General features: G+C 47.7%; 1 protein-coding gene and 1 pseudogene across 2 annotated transcripts in view; one reads left to right on the forward strand and one right to left on the reverse strand.

The window, feature by feature from the left end:
• LOC144603231 (class I histocompatibility antigen, F10 alpha chain-like) overlaps window positions 1-21,436 on the reverse strand; it is a 1,654,937-nt pseudogene that overhangs the window by 408,695 nt on the left and 1,224,806 nt on the right. The gene's annotated exons all lie outside the window — the stretch shown is intronic.
• On the forward strand, window positions 1,090-21,276 carry LOC144603224 (zinc finger SWIM domain-containing protein 1-like). Its single transcript, XM_078416423.1, has 6 exons — window positions 1,090-1,350; window positions 3,938-4,046; window positions 7,841-8,059; window positions 12,562-12,995; window positions 14,809-15,659; window positions 18,914-21,276. The coding sequence occupies exons 1-6, from the start codon at window positions 1,094-1,096 to the stop codon at window positions 18,964-18,966; spliced, it is 1,923 nt and encodes a 640-aa protein (XP_078272549.1). The 5' UTR covers window positions 1,090-1,093; the 3' UTR covers window positions 18,967-21,276.

The raw sequence follows: 21,436 nt of genomic DNA on the forward strand, positions 1-21,436 counted from the left end.
TAGTTAATAGTTTTGAAAGCAACATTGTGTTACCTTGAAGAAGCAAAACTGGAAAATACGGATGAAAAGCAGGTCTGTATACGCGCAGCAGCTCAGCCGGCGAGAATGTTTAGCACGAGTGACCTATGACCTGGGCATGCGCAGTTGAGATACCGAACTCGCGTATTACCACCATACCTGCACAAGGGCGATTATTATCCCAATCCCAGGAATTTTCATCTGCTGAAATCAGGGATTTATTACGATCTTCCATCCCGCAGATATCCCTCCCAATGCTGAGCATTGCAGGATGCCCCTCCCCCCAACCCAGGGAATTATCCCACCTGCACACGGGCTATTATTGCAATGCCAGAAATATCCATCCTTTCTAAATTAGGGATTGTTCCCAATCTCAATGTGGAATATCGCAAGATGCACCTCCCATAAAGCCAGGGAATTATCCCCCACCCACACACGGGCAATTTTGATCTCATTCCCAGTAATGAGCATCCTATGTAAATCAGGGATTGATTTATCCCAATGCTATCCCAATCCCAATGCTGAGCATTGCAAGATGCCCCTACTCCAACCCAGAGAATTACCCCCCACCCACACACGGGCGATTATCCCAATCCCAGAAACTTGCAGCCTACCTGAATCAAGGATTGCCCCCAACCCCGATCCACAATCCCGTGATTTTCCTCCCAATGCTGAGAATTGCATTGCTGAGATCTTGTGTTTCTCCCACACTTCAAAGACGTGCAGGTTAATTAGCTTCTGTAAAATGGTAAATTGTCCTATCATGTAGTATAGTGCTAGTATACGGGGTGATCGCTGGTTGGCGCGGACTCAGTGGGCTGAAGGGCCTGTTTCTTCTCTGAAGTCTAAAGTAAACTGTAAAGACAGCATCCGAGCAAAGGATGGATCCTGGGTCTCTGGCGCTGTGAGGCGGTGACTCTACAGTTGGACCACCGTGCTGTTCTTGAACTCTATATATGAGCTGTTGTGATGCGTTCTACCTTGGCTGACCTGCAGCTGCTGCCTGTGGTCTATTCTCAGTGCCCGCTCTCCAGGTGGGATCAGTCTGCCAACTCCATCTGACCCACGTGCAGCCATGTCCCAGGTGGTGGGTTTCCGAGTGGGCGCCGAGTTCTCGAGCTACAACGAGCTGCACCGGGAGTACTGGCGCTACAAGAGGGACAGCTCCGTGCAGATGTGGACCAGGCACTCGCGGACCATCAAGGCGCAGCGGCGTCGGGCACCCAAGCGCCCGATGAACGACGCGCTGAACTTTGCCGAGATCGACTATGCGTGCATTCACGGCGGCAAGTTATTCAAGACCAAAGGATCCGGCAAACGGACAATCCAGAGGTGAGGAAATACTTGCAGGGGCGGCACAGCGGCACAGTTGGTAGAGCCGCTGCCTCACAACGCCGGGGATCCCGGTTCCATCCTGACCACGGGTGCTCTCCGTGTGTGGAGTTTGCACGTCCTCTCTGTGACCAGCTGTGTTTCTTCTGTGTGCTTCAGTTTCCTCCCATATCCAAAACGTGCAGGTTTCTTGGTTAATTGGCCCTCTGTAAATCATCCCGAGTGTGTCGGGAGTGGATGACAAAGTGGGAGAACATGGAACATGGTCGACACCTGCTCCTGTTTCCCACGTTCTTATTTAAAGATGTTTTTATCCTTTTAAATGTAATTATATGTTTAGCCGGGTAGTTAGTTTTGTTTAGAGTTACATCATGGAAACAGGCCTTTCGGCCCATCGAGTCCACACCGCCCACCAATCATCCATTCACACTAGTTCTATGTTATCCCACTTTCTCATCCACTCTCTACACACGAGGGGCAATTTACAAAAGCAAATTAACCCACAAACCTGCACGTCTTTAGAATGTGGAAGGAAACCACTTGGAAAAAACCCACGTGGTCACAGGGAGAACGTACAATCTCCACACAGACAGCACCTGTAGTCAGGATCGAACCTGAGTCTCCGGCGCTGTGAGGCAGCAGCTCCTCTGCTGCCCCTGTCTGTCTCTTTCTCTTTTTTCCCTCTGTCTCTCTCTCCCCTCTCTTCATTTTTTCCTCTCTTTTGCACTCTTTGTTCATCTTTGATTGTGTGTGTGTGTGCATCTCCCCACCGCTCTCCCCCGTCTCACCTCCACCTCTCCCTCTCTCCACCTCTCTCCCTCTCTCCGTCTCCACCTCTCTACCTCTCTCCTCCTGTACCTTTCTACCTCTCTCTCTCTCTACCTCTCTCTCCCCTTCTCTCTCCCCCACCACATATTTTCCCATTCTTACCCGCACCTACGACTCGCTGGGATTGTATAAAGTGGTAGAGTCATCGCACACAGAAATAGGCCCTTCGGTCCAACTTGTCTATGCTCATTGAGATGACCCATGTACACCAGTCCCACCTGCCCTCAGAACCTTCCCTATCCATGTACCTTTCCAAATGTCTTTTAAATGCTAGAGTACCTGCCTCAACTACCTCATCTAAAAGCTAGTTCCATTTACCACCCACTGTGCAGTAAAGGTTACCCCTAGTGTTCTTTTTAAATCTTTCCACTCTCATGTTAAACTGTCCTCTGGATCTTGATTCCCCTATCCTGGATAAAAGACTTGTGCATTCACCCTATCTATTCCACTTGTCACATACAATTTGCTGTGTTAACACAAGGGACACGGTATTATCCATGTTATCCCACTTTGCCATCCACTGCCTACACACTTGGGACAATTGACAATTTGATAGTTTGTGTTTTATGGTTCAGAGACTGGATTAATATCCCAGTGGGGGAGTGTGATAGTATCTCATTAAATCACACAGGGTCTTCCGCCTGCAATGACCATCAAGCACCCAGCTTATAATGTACTAGGTGTCGGAAGGAACTACAGATGCTGGTTTACACTGGAGATAGACACAAAATGGTGAAGTGACTCAGCGGGGAGGGCAGCATCTCTGGAGAAATATAATAGATGACGTTTCGGTTTGACACCCGTCTTAAGACTGAGAGTCAGGGGGGAGTTAAACTAGAAGTTTCTCCCATTCTCGTCGTTCTATTAATTTCACTGTCGTCTTGCTTAGTTTCACTGTTTGTATCAACTTCTTATCACCTTCTCCACCGCCAACAATGGACCATTGTGGGCTCCACCTTTTCTTTATCATTGTTGCTGGCTTTGATTTGTTCTTTCATATCTTTCATTCATTTGTTCTTTGTAACCCTTCATCCCCCAAGTTCCCTCTCCTCTGATAAAGGGTCCCAACCAGAAATGACACCTATTCCTTTTCTCCAGAGATGCTGCCTGACCCGCTGAGTTACTCCAGCATTTTGTGTCCATCTCCTTTGTTATGCACTATGTTATCTTACACCAATCCTGCATGAATCACATTTTATTGCAGCTGTTACATCAAGTCCCCCCAGTTTGTGAAAGAGTTTATTATCAGTCAAAGGGCAGTCATTCAGCACACCATCTTGTCTTCCCACTCACACTGCTTCATGGCCAATGTCAATGGAATATTTCTGTTGGATTCTGTGATGATTGTAAAAGATCGCCATACACTGCTGGTCTGAATCATCCTACCACAACGAGAGAGCAGTCCTGAACTGTGATCTTCCTCATTGGTGACCCTCGGACTATCTTTGTTTGGAGTTTACCTTGCACTAAATGTTATTCCCTTATCGTGTATCTATACACTGTAAATGGCTCGATTGTAATCATGTATTGTCTTCCCACTGACTGGTTAGCATGCAACAAAGCTTTTCACTGTACCTCGGTACACGTGACAATAAACTGAACTAAACAAAACTGAAGAAGGGTCTCGATCCGAAGCGTCACCTATTCCTTTTCTCCAGAGATGATGCACGACCCGCTGAGTTACTCCAGCATTTTGTGTCTATCGTTTGCTGGTCTTCACCCAGTTGGCTTACACACTGCCTCCCACTGTCTTTTTCAGAACCAACAAGATGAAGTGTCCCTGTGTCATTAAAGTCCGGCTTTCTGCGGATGGAAACAAGTTTGTGGTGAAAGAGATGAATGAATCGCATAACCACACGGTGCCGCAGGTAAAAGCAGAACACACACACCAGCCAGGTGGAGTTGTTGGATCTGCCACTGCTTCAGTTTGTCGGCTCAGTGTGTGTGTCTGTGTGTGTGTCTGTGTCTCTGTGTGGGGGGGGGGGGTGTCTGTGTGTGTTGTCCCACCTCTCCACGTTTTCAAAGAGCATTCTACTAGTTTTGTACACGCTCGGTTCCAGCCTTGGATCCTGGGCGGTTGAATATCCTAGTTCAGTGATACAGCACAGAAACAGGCCCTTCGGCCCACCGAGTGCGCGCCGACCGGCGATCCCCCCACATTAACACTATCCTCCACACACGGGACAATCTACACATACACCAAACCAAATAACTTCGACACCTGTACATATTTGGAGTGTGGGAGGAAACTGATGATCTCGGAGAAAACCCACACAGAGGGGAACGTAAAAACTCCACACAGACAGCACTCGTAGTCGGGATTGAACCCGGGTCTCCGGCGCTGCAAGCGGTGTAAGGCAGCAACTCTACAGCTGCGCCACCATGCCGTCCAGAATATGTCCACGTAATTATTTATAAAGAGTTTATCAGAACTCTGTCTCTCTGCCCTTGTCTTTGCCTGTGAGAGAATGTTACCTGTGGCACCAACACATATCGGTGGGACTTAAAGCTGCAGGTTGCAATAAAATGGGATTTGTGCAGCATTGGTTCAAGAAAACATACTACATAGCAACAAAGAGAGACACAACAAGCTGGAGTAACTCAGCGGGTCAAGCATCATCTCTGGAGAAAAGGAATAGGTGATGTTTCGGATCCTTCCCGGCTGGTCTGAAGAAGGGTCTCGACCCGAAATGTCACCTTTTTCTTTTCTCCAGAGATGTTGTCTGACCCGCTGAATTACTCCAGCTTTTTGTGTCTAGAATTGGCGTAAACTAGAATCTGCTTTTTAGTTTAGACATACAGCATGTAAACAGGCCCTTCAGCCCACCGAGTCCAGGCTGACCAGCATTCCCTGCACATTAATGCTATCCTACCCACATCAGGGACAACTTTCAATTTTAGCAAGCCAATTAGCCTATAAACCTGTACATCTTTAGAGTGTGGGAGGAAACCGCAGCTCCCGAAGAAAACCCATGGGGCGAACGTACAATCTCCGTACAGACAGCACCCGTAGTCAGGATCAAACCCGAGTCTCTAGCGCTGTAACACAGCAACTCTTCCGCTGCACCATCGTGCTGCCTCGACATATAGAACAGAACAAGATGGGTGCTTGATGGTCATTGCCGACAATGTAGGTGGAAGAGCCGGTGTGATTCTATGGGATGATATCACACTGCCCCACTGGGATATCAATCCAGCCTCTGAACTCTGACAACTTTGCCATTGTTTAACAGATTCACACTCGATATCACTAGTCATTTCCCTCACAGTAACAAGTTTTATTTACGTAGTTCTAACACACTAAAAATATCTCCTGCTTTCAGGGACATTATCAAAGTAATTGATGTGAACTGCCTTAGCAGGGATTCTGGAGATGACCTATAACTTAGGTGGAGTTGGTGGATTTCAAGGAATGTCTTATAATGGGGTTTAAGGAGGCAAGAGTGTCTGAGGGTGATCTGAGAGAAGTATATCTGTTCATGAGAGGCATAGAATGGAGACCCTCAGACTATCTTTAATTGGACTTTACTGGACTTTATCTGATGCTAATCATTATTCCCTTTATACTGTATCTGTACACTGTGGACGGCTTAGACACAAAAATCTGGAGGAACTCAGTAGGTCAGACAGCATCTCTGGAGAAAAGGAATAGGTGACGTTTCGGGTCAAGACCCCTCTTCAGACCAGAAAAGGAATTGGTGAAATTTCAGGTCGAGACCCATCTTCAGATTGATGCTTCCTGACCCGCTGAGTTACAGCAGCTTTTTGTATCTATCTTCGGTTTAAACCAGCATCTGCAGTTCCTTCCTGCACATTTCGACTGTGGACGGCTTGATTGTAATCATGGATAGTCGTTCTATGGACTGGTAGCATGCAACAAAAAAGCTTTTTGGTACACGTGACAAGAAACTAGACTAAACTAGATGGGGAATATGGTCCGATTGTTTTTCCCCCATGGTAGTTGTGGAGGTGCAGAGACACAGAGGGAGAAAGTTCCAAATAGCTGCTAAAGGCAAAGTCAATTGGACAGGGATAAAAATTCAGGAATGGGCTGGGGCAGAGTTAGAGAGATTTTGTATTATATATATATATGACCGAGACGTAAATGTAGATGGGTTGGTGACTAAGGTTGCTAATGACACCAAAATTAGGAGTTGCAGACAACGGGAAATGCTGTCTGTAGATATCAGAACGTAGACCAGCTGCAGAAAGGGGCGGAGAAATGGCAGATGGAGTTTAACCCGAGCAAGTGTGAGGTGATGCACTTTGACAAGGTTAAATGCAAGGAGAGAGTATACAGTTAATGACATGACCATTAACAGCATTGATGTGCAGAGGGATCTTGGAGTTCAAGTTCATAGCTCACTGAAGGAGGCAGCACAAGTAGATGGGGTGGTGAAGAAGGCATCATAAATGACAGGAGCAGAATTAGGCCATTCAGCCCGTTGTCTATTCCGCCATTCAATCATGGCTGATCTATCTCTCCCTCCTAACCCCATTCTCCTGCCTTCTCCCCATAACCCCTGACACCTGCACTAATCAAGAATCCATCTATCTCTGCCGTAAAAATATCCATTGACTTGGCCTCCACAGCCTTCTGTGGCAAAGAATTCTACTGATTCACCACCCTCTGACTAAAGAAATTCCTCCTCTCATTCCCAAAGGAACGTCCTTTAATTCTGAGACTATGGTCTCTAGTCTGACACTCTCCCACTAGTGGAAACGTCCTCTCCACATCTACTCTATCCAAACCTTTGACGATTCGGTACGTTTCAATGAGGTCCCCTCTCATTCTTCTAAACTCTATCGAGTACAGGCCCAGTGCTGACAAACGATCATCATATGTTAACCAGTATGGGTGAAACGTGTGGTATGCTTGTCTTCTGTGCTAGGGGCATTAAATATAAGAGTCAGCAAGTCATGATGCAGCTCTATAGGGCTTTAGTTACATTGCATTTGGAGTATTATTTGCAGTTCTAGTCGCTCCATTACAGGAAAGGTGTGGAGGCTTTGGAGAGGGTGCAGAGGAGGTTGACCAGAATGCTGCCTGGATTAGAGGGAGGTTGAATAAACTTGGGTTATTTTCTCTGGAGCGTCAGCGGTTGAGGGAAGACTCGACGGAAGTATATAAAGTTAAGGTCGGCAATCAGAGGCTTGTGCCCAGGGTGGAAATGTCCAACACTAGACGACAGAGTGATATGGTGAGAGGGGGGAGGTTTAATGTGCAAGGCAAGATTTTTACACAGAGAGGGGTGGGGGCTGGGAATGCACTGCTAGAGATGGTGGTGGATGCAGATACGATAGGGGTGTTTAAGAGGCTTTGGGAAAGGCACATGGAAGTTCAGGGAATAGAGCGATATGGATCATGTACAGGGAGATGAGATCAGTTCAACTTGGCATCATGATTGGCACAGATAATGTAGGCTGGAGGGCCCATTCCTGTGCTGGTCTGTGTTCTAATACGGGATCTGAGCTTAGTTTACAGATACAGCATGGAAACATAGGCCTACCTAGTCCACGCTGATCATCGACCACCTGTGTGCACTGGTTCTATGTTGTCCTACTTTCTCATCCACTCCCGACACGCTCGGGGCAATTTACAGAGGACAATTGACCTCCAAACCGGATGAACTGACCCTAGGATCTTGCTTGTACCCCACAGGAAGAGGAGGAGAGGCTCCAGCACCAAAGGCGCTTTGTTACAGCGCTGCGCGTGGACCCCACTTCCATCGTCTCGCTGCGGAGTAATGGAGCGGGTGTCCAGGTGCAGCTGGGGGAGGTTGCCGGCAAGGTGCTCGCTGATGAGGATGCCCATAGCCCCACACGCAAGGAGAAATGGGACGAGTTCAAGGTCAACAAAACCGACTTGGAGACGTCACGGGTAAGGTCATAAGGAATAGGAGTAGAATTAGGCCATTCGGCCCATCAAGTCTACTCCGTCATTCAATCATGGCTGATCTATCTCTCTCCCCTAACCCCATTCTGCCTTCTCCCCATAACCTCTGACACCCGGACTGATCAAGAATCAAGGTAGGTGAAGGTGTCCTCGCTTGTCCCAGGCCTAACCGGCTGCTCCAGGTTTGCACCACTCCCTCTCTTGTCCTGGGGTATCCTGCATCCTTCCTTCATTCCGGAATAATGCGGATCACCCCTTTATTGGGTTAATGATGACCATTTGATGGCTCTGGGCCTGTACTCGCTGGAGTTTAGAAGGATGAGGGGGGACCTCACTGAAACTTACCGAATAGTGAAAGGACCGGATAAAGTGGATGTGGCGAGGATGTTTCCACTAGTGGGAGAGTGATGGAACAGAGGGTGCAGCCTCACAATAAAAGGACGTTCCTTTAGAAAGGAGATGAGAAGGAATTTCTTTAGTCAGAGGGTGATGAATCTGTGGAAATCATTGCCACAGATGGCTGTGGAGGCCAAGTCTGTGGCTATTTATAAAGCAGAGATTGACAGGTTCTTGATTAGTAAGGATGGCAAATGGGGTTGAGAGGGAAAGATAGATCAGCCATGATTCCTAGACTCTCCCACGAGTGGAAAGATCCTTTCCACATGCACTCTACCCTGGCATTTCACTATCTGGTAAGTTTCGACGAGGCCCCTCCTCATCGTTCTAAACTCCAGCGAGTACAGGCCCAGTGCCGTCAAACACTGATCAGATGTTAACCCAGACATTCCTGGTATCATTCTGGTAAACCTCCTCTGGACCCTCTCCACCGCCAGCACACCCTTCCTTAGACATGGGGCCAGAACTGCTCCCAATACTCCAAATAAATAGATGAGGATTGGGTGTGGATCCTCCTTCCCCCATCTCATGATAGTGCACTGTCTTGTCACTAGATCGCTCCCTCCTCTCCCCTGGGATAGTCAATGACTTTTACACTTCAGAGATACAGCGTGGAAACTGGCCGTTTGGCCCATCGAGTTGGTGCTGACCAGCGATGATCCTGTACGCTAACTTACACACACAAGAGGCCATTTCTTTTTACAACTTACTGAAACCAAGTAACCTACAATCCTGCAAGTCTTTGGAGTGTGGGCGGAAACCGAAACACCCAGAGAAAACCCATGAACGTACAAACTCCGTACAGACCGCACCCACAGTCAGGATGGAACCCGGGTCTGTAGCGCTGTAAGGCAGCAACTCTACAGCTGTGTCCCCAATACTTTCTCATGGGATCGCTCTTGGATCGTGCCACGCGCTCTTCAGATGACTCTTCCCTCCTGTAACCCCACCCAGGCTGCATCTGCAGTTCCTTCCTCCACCTGTCACTTGCAAGGCTTTGTCCTGCCCCCACCTCTCTTCCAGCTTTCTTCCTCCCCCCCTCCCCCCCCCCCCGACTTGCCACAATTAGTTGAAGGGTCCCGACCTGATACATCACGTATCCATGTTTTCCAGACATGTGTGGGAAAGAACTGTAGGTGCTTGTTTACACTGGAGATGGACACAAAATGCTGCAGTAACTCAGCGGGTCAGGCAGCATCTCTAGAGAAAAAGAATCGGAGACATTTCAGGTCAAGACTCTTACTCAGACCGAGAGTCAGGGGCGAGGGGAAACTCCAGAGATACTACCTGACCTGCTGAGTTATTCTCGCACTTTGTCTTTTGTCATAAACCAGCTTCTGCAGATCCTTGTTTCTCCAGAGTTTGATAGAGCTGCATCTTGACTATCTGACTCTTGTACTCAGTGCACCGACCGATGAAGGCAAACCTACATCACCACTGCCACTGTGCGTTACCAGTGCTTTGTTCAGAATCCATTTGAGAATCAGACTCAATTTATCGGCCTAGTTTGTACACAAACAAGGAATTTGATTTGGTGCTTTACTACACGTGATAAAAACACGAGACAGCAGACAATTAAAAAAACATTATAATTAAACAATGCAAAAATAAAGTGCAAGAGTAATAAGTGGCAGCTTTGCTAAATATTGCACGCGTAAATATCTAAAATGCACTTGGAGAGTTCATAATTGTTTGTCTTACAGACCAGAATGTAGTGGTGTAGAGTGGTTGTTAACTAGACCTACCACTCGTCGGAAGAGGCTGTTTTTGTGTCAGGATGTGCCCAGAGGGGAGGGCTTCATGAGAGAGTTACATATACAGTGCATTCAGAAAGTATTCACACCCCTTCACTTTTTCCACATTTTGTCACGTTGCAGCCTTATTTTAAAATGGATTAAAAAATTTTTTATCATCAATCTACACACAATACCCCATAATAAAAAAGTGAAAACAAGTGTTTAGAAATTTTTGCAAAGTAATTAAAAAGAAATAACTGATATCACATTTACAAATGTATACAGACCCTTTACTCAGCACTTTGTTGAGGCATCTTTGGCAGTAATTACAGCCTCAAGTCTTCTTGGGTATGACGCTACAAGCTTGGCACTCCTGTATTTGGGTAATTTCTCCCATTCTTCTCTCAAGCTCTGTCAGGTTGGATGGGGAGTGTCGATGCACAGCTATTTTCAGGTCCCTCCAGAGATGTCCGGGTTCTGGCTGGGCCACTCAAGGACATTCACAGACTTGTCATGAAGCCACTCCTGTGTTGTCTTGGCTGTGTGCTTGGGGTCATTGTCCTGTTGGAAGGTGAACCTCCTCCCCAGTCTGAGGTCCAGAATGCTCTGGAGCAGGTTTTCATCAAGGATATCTCTTTACTTTGCTCTGTTAACTTTTCCCTCGATCCTGACTAGTGTCCCAGTTCCTGCCGCAGAAAACCCCCCACAGCATGATGCTGCCACCACCAGGCTTCACCGTAGGTATGGTATTAGCCAGGTGATGAGCAGTGCCTGGTTTCCCCCAAACATGACATTTGGCATTCAGGCCAAAGAGTTCAATCTTGGTTTCATCAGACAAGATAATCTTATTTCTCTTGGTCACAGAATCCTTTAGGTGCCTTTTGGCAAACTCCAAGCAGGCCATCATGTGCCTTTTACTGAGGAGTGGCTTCCGTCTGGCCACTCAACCATAAAGGCCTGACTGGTGGAGTGCTGCAGGAAAGTTGGCCTTCTGGAAGGTTCTCCCATCTTCACAGAGGACCTCTGGAGCTCTGTCAGAGTGATCATCGGGTTCTTGGTCACCTCCCTGACCAAGGCGCTTCTCCCCTGATTGCTCAGTTTGGCCGAGTGGCCAGCTCTATGAAGAGTCCTGGTGGTTCCAAAGTTTTTCCATTTAAGAATGATGGAGGCCACTGTGCTGTTCGGGACCTGCAATGCTGCAGAAAGTGTTTTATACCCTTCCCCAGATCTGTGTCTCGACACAATCCTGTCTCGGAGATCTACGGACAATTCCTTCGTCTTCATGGCTTGGTTTTTGCTGTGACATGCACTGTCAACTGTGGGATCTTATATAGACAGGTGTATGCATTTTCAAATCATGTCTAATCAATTTAATTTACCACTGGTGGACTCCAATCAAGTTGTAGAAACATCAAGGATAATGAATGGAAACAAAATGAACCTCAGCTCAATTTTGAGCATCATAGCAAAGGTTTGAATACTTATGTAAATGCGATATTTCAGCTATTTCTTTTAAATTACTTTGCAAAAGATTCTAAACACCTGTTTTCGCTTCTTCATTCTGGGGTATTGCGTGTAGATTGACGATTTAAAAAAAAAGAATTTAATTCATTTTAAAATAAGGCTGTAATGTAACAAAATGTGGAAAAGGTGAAGGGGTCAGAATACTTTCTGAATGCACTGTAGGTCATAGGGCTGATGGAATCAAGGGATATGGGGAGAAAGCCAGAACAGGGTACTGATTCTGGATGATCAGCCATGATCATATTGAATGGCGGTACTGGCTCGAAGGGCCGAATGGCCTACTCCTGCACCTATTTTCTGTGTTTCTACTTCAAAGAGTTTGTGGCCAGGGTGAGAGTGGGTCAGTCCCTTGTTCTGCCTGTTCTTGTCATATGAGGAAAGACTGGGGATGTATTCACTGGAGTTTAGAAGGATGAGAGGGGTTCTTAAAGAGACGTATAAGATTATAAAAGGACTGGACAAGCTAGATGCAGGAAAAATGTTCCCAATGTTGGGGGAGTCCAGAACCAGGGGACACAGTCTAAGAATAAAGGAGAGGCCATTTAAAACTGAGGAGAGAAGACACTTTTTCACCCAGAGAGTTATGAATTTGTGGGATTCTCTGCCACAGAAGGCAGTGGAGGCCAATTCACTGGATGAATTTAAAAGAGAGTTAGATAGAGCTCTAGGCGCTAGTGGTATCAAGGGATATGGGGAGAAGGCAGGCACCGGTTACTGATTGTGGATGATCAGCCATGATCACAGTGAATGGCGGTGCTGGTTTGAAGGGCCAAATGGCCTCCTGCACCTATTTTCTGTGTTTCTATAACTCTTGTCTGCGTTTGTTTGCAGGGCACGGTGGTGGTGGTGGTGAACAAGGCCAACGTGTTGCAGGCCATCTACTACCAGGACGGCCGCATGAAGCAGACCTTCGAGAGGTTCCCCGAGGTGCTGCTGGTGGGCGCCACCTACAGCTGGGCGGGCCTGTGGCTGCCCACCTACCTGCTGCTGGCCATCGACGGCAACGGGGAGAGCGAGCTGGCGTGCCTGTGGTTCCTGCAGAGCGAGGAGCGTGAGACCATCCGGCAGCTTCTGCGCATCTTCAGGCAGAAGAACCCGGCGGCGGAGGGAACGCGGGCGGTGGTGGTCGGCGGCAAGGCGTGTGACGGGGAGCTGGTGACCGACGTGCTGCCCCACTGCAAGCCGCTGGCCTGCCTCGCCCACACCCTGAGCGTCTTCCAGGACCACGTGACCGCCGAGAAGCTGCACGTGACCGCCGGGCAACAGTAAGCACTGGCACCGCCATTCCCTCGTGGGGCCGGAGCGGAGCGGGCGGGTGGGGGGCCCAAATATTCCTCCTCCTGTCAGATTGTGTTGGTTTGGTAAAGTTGTGACTCTCATCCCTCTGCACAATCCAGTCTACCCATGTCCCATCTCCTCCACTCTCTGCCCTCTCTCTCTTTTTTCTTTCCTTCTATCTTACCCACTCCTCCTTCCCTTCTTTCTTTCTCCCCCTCCTTCCTCCATCTCCCTCTTCTCCTCCGCCCCTTCTCTCCTTCTCCGCCCCTTCTCTCCTTTCCCCTACTCCTGTTTCTTCCTCCTCCTCCTCACCCACTCCGCCCCTCCTTCACCCACTCCTCTCCTCCTTCACCCACTCCACCCCTCCTTCACCCACTCCACCCCTCCTTCACCCACTCCTCCCCTCCTTCACCCACTCCTCTCCTCCTTCACCCTTCCTCTTCTCCTTCCCCGTCCTCCCCTCTTCCCCTTACTCTCCTCCTCCCGCCTCCTCTCCTTCCCTCTACTCTCCTCCTTTCCCCTCTCCTCCACCATCGGGCAACAATAAGCTCTGGCATCGTGATTCCATCCTGGGACCGGAGTGGGAGGGGGAGGTTGGGTTATCCCAAATATTCCTCCTCTTGTCACGGTGTGGGTCAGATAAGGGTGCGACTCATTCCTCAACATATTCTGCACAATCCAGTCTACCCCTGCCCCACTCTCCCTCCTTTCCACCCTCCTCTCCCCCTTTGCCTGCTCCTTCCCCTTTTGCCCCCTCCTCTCCCCTTTCTGTAGATGGGGCATCTGGTCAGCATTAGATGGGGCATCTTGGTCAGCATTAGATGGGGCATCTTGGTCAGCATTAGATGGGGTATCTGGTCAGCATTAGATGGGGCATCTTGGTCAGCATTAGATGGGGCATCTTGGTCAGCATTAGATGGGGCATCTTGGTCAGCATTCCATGGGGCATCTTGGTCAGCATTAGATGGGGCATGTTGGTCAGCAAGGACGAGTTGGGCCGAGAGGCCTATTTCCGTGCTGTTTGACTCCACTGTTCAGTAGTCATTGAAGAGGTCACTTTATTTTTCGTAGGGAAAGAAACGGTGGAGTTTTTCTTGTAGCCGTTGGGGACTGTTGAGGTGAGAGTTTGGTTTAGTTTCGGAAATACAGATTGGAAACGGGCCCTTTGCCCCACTGAGTCCAGCCCGACCATTAATCACCCGTTCACACCAAAGATACTAGAGGAACAAGATAGACCACTTGACGTTAAAGAGCGTAGAAGGACATGGCACCATTTTAGTGGGAAGAAAATTGCAGAAACATTTAAAAAGAAAAATAACAAAAATGTATGAATTGATAGATGAGTTATTTTTTGCATTTTAATGGTATCATCACACATACTGTTCCCCCAAAACACTGATTACACTGCGAGAGGCAGAATGAACGGCAGGGTTTGCTTACTAAAATGGCGGACGTCCCGCTCCTTTACACACTACACTTCAGTATAGGCGAATTCAATGGAGTGGTCCATCTTGTTCCTCTAGTATCTTTGGTTCACACTAGTTCTGGGCAACACACGGGACAATTTACAGAGGCCAATTAACGTACAAACCTGCACGTCTTTGGAACTTGGGGGGAACCCGGAGAAACCGGAGGAAACCCACATGGTCACAGGGAGAGCGTACAAACTCCACACAGACAATGCCTGTGGACAGGATGGATCCTGGGACTGGCACTGTAAGGCAGCAACTCTCCCGCTACGCCACCGTGCTGCACCAGGAGGTTCCTCACCTTGTCTCCTCTTCCCTTTCTTCCCGCCAGGAGCCAGCTGCTGCAGATCCTGCACAGTATGTGTTACGCGACGTCGACTGAGGACTACGACCTGCTGTACCGCCAGCTGCTGGACTCCAACGCGGAGAGCGCCGTCGACTACTTCCACAAGACGTGGCACGGGTCCAGCCGCCAGTGGGTGGAGGGCTTCAAGCACGAGAACGAGAGGTACCTCACCAGCACCCTCCAGCGGGTGCAGGTGATGAGCCAGAGGCTGGCGGCCGCGGTCGAGGACTTCTCCAACGTGACCTCCTTCACCCGGGACCTCCTGAAGGCCGTGGACACGGTGCGGGCCAAGTGCGACCAGCGGGTGTTGCAGAGTGAGCCCCCTGCAGGGCCAGAGGACAACTCCGCGGAGTGTTCCTACCGGGCGCTGCTCACCGACTTCGCCTTCCGCCGGGTGCGGACGGAGCTGCAGGAAGAGGAGTCGGTCTCCTTTCTCAGCGTGGAGGCCGAGAGGGCCTGGCCCGTGTGCCGGCGCCGGGCCCTGGTGACGGACCAGGCCAGCTGCCAGTGTGCCTTCCGCACCTCCATGAGGCTCCCCTGCCGGCACGTCCTGGCTCTCCGGCGGCTGCTGGGCTCCGACCTCTTTGAGCCCTCACTCTGCGCCGCGCGCTGGACGCAGGAGCACTTCCTCGGCGGTCAGCTCCCGCCCGCGTCGCCGAGGGAGCGGGCCAAGGTGCAGCAGGAGCAATACCGCCAGGCCCTCAAGGTAGCTCGCAAACTCTCCTCCCTCGCCGCCCGGTGTCCGGCCGAAGACTTTGGCAGGTGCCTGGCGGTCATGACGGCCGTCACCGACATCTGGGCCAGAGGTGGCCAGGTGCAAGTCACCGAAACCAATGGTTTGTAGCGACGCAGTCTCAGAGAGAGTGAAGCAACGACACACAAAACATGGAGCAGCACAGCACAAGGACAGGCCCTTCAGCCCACAATGAACATGATGACAAGACCATCCCTTATCTACCTGCATATCATCCATATCTCCCCATTCCTTGCATATCCATGTGCCTATCAACTACCTCGTAAACTCCATTATCACATCTACCTCTACAGCCACATATGGTTCATAAGATCATTAGAGACAGGAGTAGGATTAGGCAATTTGGCCCATCAAGTCTATTCTGCCATTCAATCATGGCTGATTCATCTCTCCCTCACCCCATTCTCCTGCCTTCTCCCCATAACAGAGAAACATAGAAAATTAGTGCAAGATCAGACCATTGGGCCCTTCGAGCCAGCATCGCCATTCAATGTGATCATGGTTGATCATCCACAATCTCCCCCGTTCCTGCCTTCTCCCCATTTCCATGATTCCGCTAGCCCTAAGAGCCCTATCTGACTTTTTTGAATGCCTCCAGTGAATCGGCCTCTACTGCCTTCTGAGGCAGAGAATTGTACAAACTCACAACTCTGGGTGAAAAAGTTTTTCCTCATCTCAGTTCTAAATGGCCTAGCCCTTATTCTAAAACTGTGGCCCTTGTTTCTGAACACCCCCAACATCGGGAGCATCCAGCTGGTCCAATCTCTTAATAATCTTATGTTTCTATAAGGTCGGCTCTGATCCTAAATTCCAGTGAATACAAGCCCATTTGTTCCATTCTTGCATCATATGACAGTCCCGCCATCATGGAAATTAACCTCGTGAACTTACACTGCTCCCCCTCAATAACAAGAATCTCCTTCCTCAAATTAAGAGACCAAAACTGCACACAATATCCAGGTATGGCCTCACCAGGGCCCTGTATAACTGCAGAAGGATCTCTTTCCTCCTCTACTCAAATCCTCTCGTCATGAAGGCCAACATGTCATTAGCTTTCTTCACTGCCTGCTGTACCTGCATGCTTACTTTCAGTGACTGATGTACAAGGACACCCACATCCTCCCCTTTTCCTAATGTGGTACCATTCAGATAATATTCTGCCCTGTTCTTGCCACCAAAGTGGATAACCTCACATTTATCCACATTATACTGCATCTGCCATGCATTGCTCACTCACACAACCTACCCAAGTCACACTGCACCCTCATAGCCTCTTCACAGTTCACTCTGCCACCCAGCTTTGTGTCATCTGTAAATTTGCTTGTGTTACTTTTAATTCCTTCATTTAAATGATTCATATATATTGTAAATAGCTGCAGTCACAGGACCAAGCCTTGCGACACCCCACTAGTCACTGCCTGCCATTCTAAAAAGGAGCCATTAATTCCTCCCATTTGTTTCCTGTCTACCAACCAATTTTCAATCCATGTCAATATCCTACCCCCAATACCATGTGCTCTAATTTTGCCCACTAATCTCCTGTGGGACCTTATCAAAGGCTTTCTGAAAGTCCAGATACACGACATTCACTGGCTCTCCTTTATCCATTTTACTTGTTACATCCTCAAAAAATTCCAGAAGATTAGTCAAACAAGATTTCCCCTTCATAAATCCATGCTGACTTGGACCGATCCTGTTACTGCTCTCCAAATGCACCATTACTACATCTTTAATAATTGACTCCAGCAACTTCCCCACCACCGATGTCAGGCTAACTGGTCTATAATCCCCTGTTTTCTCTCTCTCTCCTTTATTAAAAAGTGGGATAACATTTGCTACCTTCCAATCCACACAAACTGATCCAGAATCAAGAGAACATTGTAAAATGATCACCAATGCGTCCACGATTTCTAGAGCCACCTCCTTGACTACTCTGGGATACAGACCAGGCCCTCGGGATTTATCAGTCTTCAGTCCCATCAGTCTTCCCAACACGATTTCCTGACTGAATGTGAATTTCCTTCAGTTTCTCCGTCACCCTAGATCCTCTGTACCCTAATACTTCTGGGAGATTATTTGTGTCTTTCTTAGCAAATAAAGAAACAAAGTGCCTTTTCAACCCGTCTGCCATTTCCTTGTTCCCCATAATAAATTCACCTGTTTCTGTCTTCAAGGGACCCACATTTGCCTTCACTAATCTTTTCCTCTTCACATACCTAAATAAGCTTTTACTATCCTCTTTTATATTCTTGGCTAGTTTCGTACCATCTTTTCTCCCCGTGTTGGCTTTTTAGTTACCTTCTGTTGTTCTTTAAATTTTACCCAATCCTCTGGCTTCCCTGCTCATCTTTGCTATGTTAAGTCTTCTCTCTCATTTTTATACTTTCCTTGACTTCCCTTGTCAGATCCAGTTGCCTCTTATTTCCCTTCGAATCTTTCTTCCTCTTTGGAATGAAATGATCCTGCATCTTCTGGATTATTCCCAGAAATTCCTGCCATTGCTGTTCCCTGCTAGGGACCCTTTCCAGTCAACTTTGGCCAGCTCCTCCCTCATGCCTCCATAGTCCCCTTTGTTCAACTGCAACACTGACATTTCTGATTTTACCTTCTCTCAAATTGCAGATTAAAACTTATATTATGGTCACTACCTCCTAATGGTTCCTTTACCTTGAGTTTCCTTATAAAATCCGGTTTATTACACAACACTAAATCCAGAATTGCCTTCTCCCTGGTCGGCTCCAGTTCAAGCTGCTCTAAGAATCCATCTCGGAGGCACACTACAAACTCCCTTTCTTAGGGTCCAGTACCAACCTGACTTTCGCAGTCTACCTGCATATTGAAATCTCCCATAACCTCTGACACCCGCACTAATCAAGAATCTATCTATCTCTGCCTTAAATATATTCACTGCTTTGCCTCCACAGCCTTCTGTGGCCAATAATTCCACAGATTCGCCACCCTTGCATAGTCCAAGCACTCAGTACCTTCCGTGTAAAGTGACAACGAGAAAAACAACTTGCCTTGCACATCTCCTTGAAACTTTGCCCCTCTCACCATTTTATCGTTCAGAAGATTACCTTTCCACCGATAGACAGGCCCTCTGATATTTATTGACCAAAGATAGACACAAAATGCTGGAGTAACTCAGTGGGACTTACCGAGCCCTCTATCATGATTTATTACTGAATGTTTCCTCAAATATTGTTTTACCGTTTTGCACCATGTGCACTCTGGACACATTACTGTGTGCGTCCCCCAATAATTTATTACTGTCTGTTTCCCTCTCGGCTGTGCCCCCTCCAACATCACTCACTAGTTGTGTTCCTTTGTTTTCAGTGACTGGTGCAACAGAGCAAGAATCGTCGTCTCCAGCCACCGAGGCAAGTTGAAGATGTGCGTAAGAACTGATTTCAGATCTGACTGACCAACAGACAGTGAGAGCCGCTTACAGTCACAGTGATTCACCGCGATCCCAGGAATCAGGATCTGAAGTTCCTGTCTCTTCATACCCCCGTGTGTGTTACGCTTGTGTGGCTGAGTGTGTGTTTGTGTGTGTGCACAGATGCACCCAATGAACACAACCATACATCGATCACCATTGAAAGTGAACTGTCGCTCGGCCCTGTGTGTGTTACGTGTGTGTGTGTGTATGGATGCATCCATCATATGTGTGTGACCGCATGTGGGTCCGTGTGTATATAGTCAGCCCTGTGTGCGTTTTGCATGTGTGTGTACATGTATGTATGTGTGTGTGTATGTTACGTGTGTGTACAGATGTATCCAATGAACAGTGCCATACACCGATCACCTTTTATAGTGAACTGTCGGTTGGCCCTGTGTGCATTATGCATTTGTGTGTACATGTATGTACATGTGTGAGTGAACTTGTGTGTATGTGTGTGCTGATATGTGTACGTGTGTGTGTTGGCCCTGTGTGTGTTACACGTGTCGGCCTCTGAATGAGCTTTGAAGCTGAATTAGTTTGTGGACTGTCGCGGTCGATGAATTTCATTTTTTTTTTCCTGGAAGTGATTTTAATGGTGTTCTTCCACGGGACCTGAATCGGGTTCTGACATTCCGTGGGATCATGACATCCATTCAGTTGGAATTTTAAGCTGCAAAAAGGAGCCAGGATTGGATAACTGAGCACAGCTCTGTCTTCTCTGCGGGAGCACTGACTGAGATCAGCTGATTCCTTGCAGGCTGGGAACAAGACCTATGTGTTCGCTGGTCAGTCTGACTATGCACAACCTCTTGTCTTCCCTTAGGCTTCTGCAGAGACACAGAGACCTGGAAATGTCCAGGAAACAAATAGGAAATGTTGGAAATACACAGTGGCTGTGAAAGATTTCTGTCAAGGGAAAAGGTGGTGACACTTAAACTGTGTTTTATACTTTCGTCAACTCAGCAGATTTGTTTTGATTGGGATCAACATTTTCTAATGTTGACTAAAGAAACACTATGACTAAAGAAATTCCTCCTCATCTTTTTACAGGTGTGTTCTTTTATTCTGAGGCTAAGGCCTCTGGTGCAAGGCTCTCCCACTCGTGGAAACAACCTCTCCACATCCACTCTATTCATGCCCTTCACTTTTCAAACTATTCAACACAGTTTATTGTGTCTTCTTTGTAACCGTCACTCAGTGCCACAGTTAGACCACATAGAATGAAAATTACAAGGACATGACTGTATTCAGAATGCCCTCACTCTATCTGCTGTTCTTGGAACCATTGGAGCATCTCTGGGCTTTTCAGGTTGTTTAATTATTTGGTGTCTCGTTCTCTGTCCTGACTGGGTTCCTTGTCTCATTTGGTGAAATGATTGAGCTTGTATTCCCGTATTAGCTCAGCATCTGCGAGTAAAAATTTGGGTCGCGCCTGAGATTTGATCAGAGTTTGCACTTAAATTTAAAATTTAGATATGTTTTATGTAGCTCCCCTCAATCCCTATGATGTTTACCGTTGCAGCTGATAAAGTCATTGTTGCTGTCAGTTTGCACAAAGTGAATAACAATATGGTTAATAATGATGACCGATGGTCAGGACATTGGGTAAGAGTCAAGAGTGTTTAATTGTCATATGCAACAGTAGTGCAACAGGTGAAATACCTGCTTGCTGCAGCTTTGCAGGCATATTAAATGCAAGAACTCATCAAATAAAAATATCATAAATGATGAGTTATTCCACGTCACCTAGACCATGGATGTCCAAAGTGGTGGGATCATTGAGAGCTTGGCAGGATACGGTGGTCAGTGGCGATGGTCTCTCGTCCTGGGGACTGTACCGTGTTGAGATTATTTTGTGGAAAACAGCTCCCTTGGTACCCAATTCCCCTCACCCTGATCCCGACGCTGAGGAAGACGAATGGATGTTCCATTGTAGGCACAAAATGTGACAGTAACTCTGGGACAGGCAGCATCTCTGGATAGAAAGAATGGGTGACGTTTCGGTTCGAGACCCTTCAGAAGCAAGATTTTCCATTGCACCTGTGCCTTACCACACTTCAGTTTAGTTTCTTGTCAGTGAACAGTGAAAAGCTTTTGTTGCATGTAGAAATACAATACATGTTAGCAAGTTAGCAGAAAGACAACACATGATAACAATCGAGCCATTTACAGAGTTTAGAAACACGATAAGGGAATAAGATTTCGTGGAAGGTAAAGCCAGCAATGTCCGAACAAGCATAGTCCGAGGGTCACCAAAGAGGGAGATCGTAGTTCAGCACTGCTGTCTGGTTGTGGTGTATGTGGTACACTTGAGCGTATTAAAAGCAAAAGTTGACTTGACTTGCAAAAGTCAGTTTCGATTTAATTTATTGTCATATACAGCATATATATATACAGCAGGTACAGTGAAAAGC

Source organism: Rhinoraja longicauda, chromosome 19 (assembly GCF_053455715.1).
Source record: "Rhinoraja longicauda isolate Sanriku21f chromosome 19, sRhiLon1.1, whole genome shotgun sequence".
NCBI lineage: Eukaryota > Metazoa > Chordata > Chondrichthyes > Rajiformes > Arhynchobatidae > Rhinoraja > Rhinoraja longicauda.

Coding starts and splice junctions, on each gene's coding strand:
- LOC144603224 (XM_078416423.1), top strand. CDS start 1,094: ATGTCCCAGGTGGTGGGTTTCCGAGTGGGCGCCGAGTTCTCGAGCTAC. Junction 4,047..7,840: donor ATAACCACACGGTGCCGCAG/GTAAAAGCAGAA, acceptor TGTACCCCACAG/GAAGAGGAGGAGAGGCTCCA. Junction 15,660..18,913: donor GCAAGTCACCGAAACCAATG/GTTTGTAGCGAC, acceptor CTTTGTTTTCAG/TGACTGGTGCAACAGAGCAA.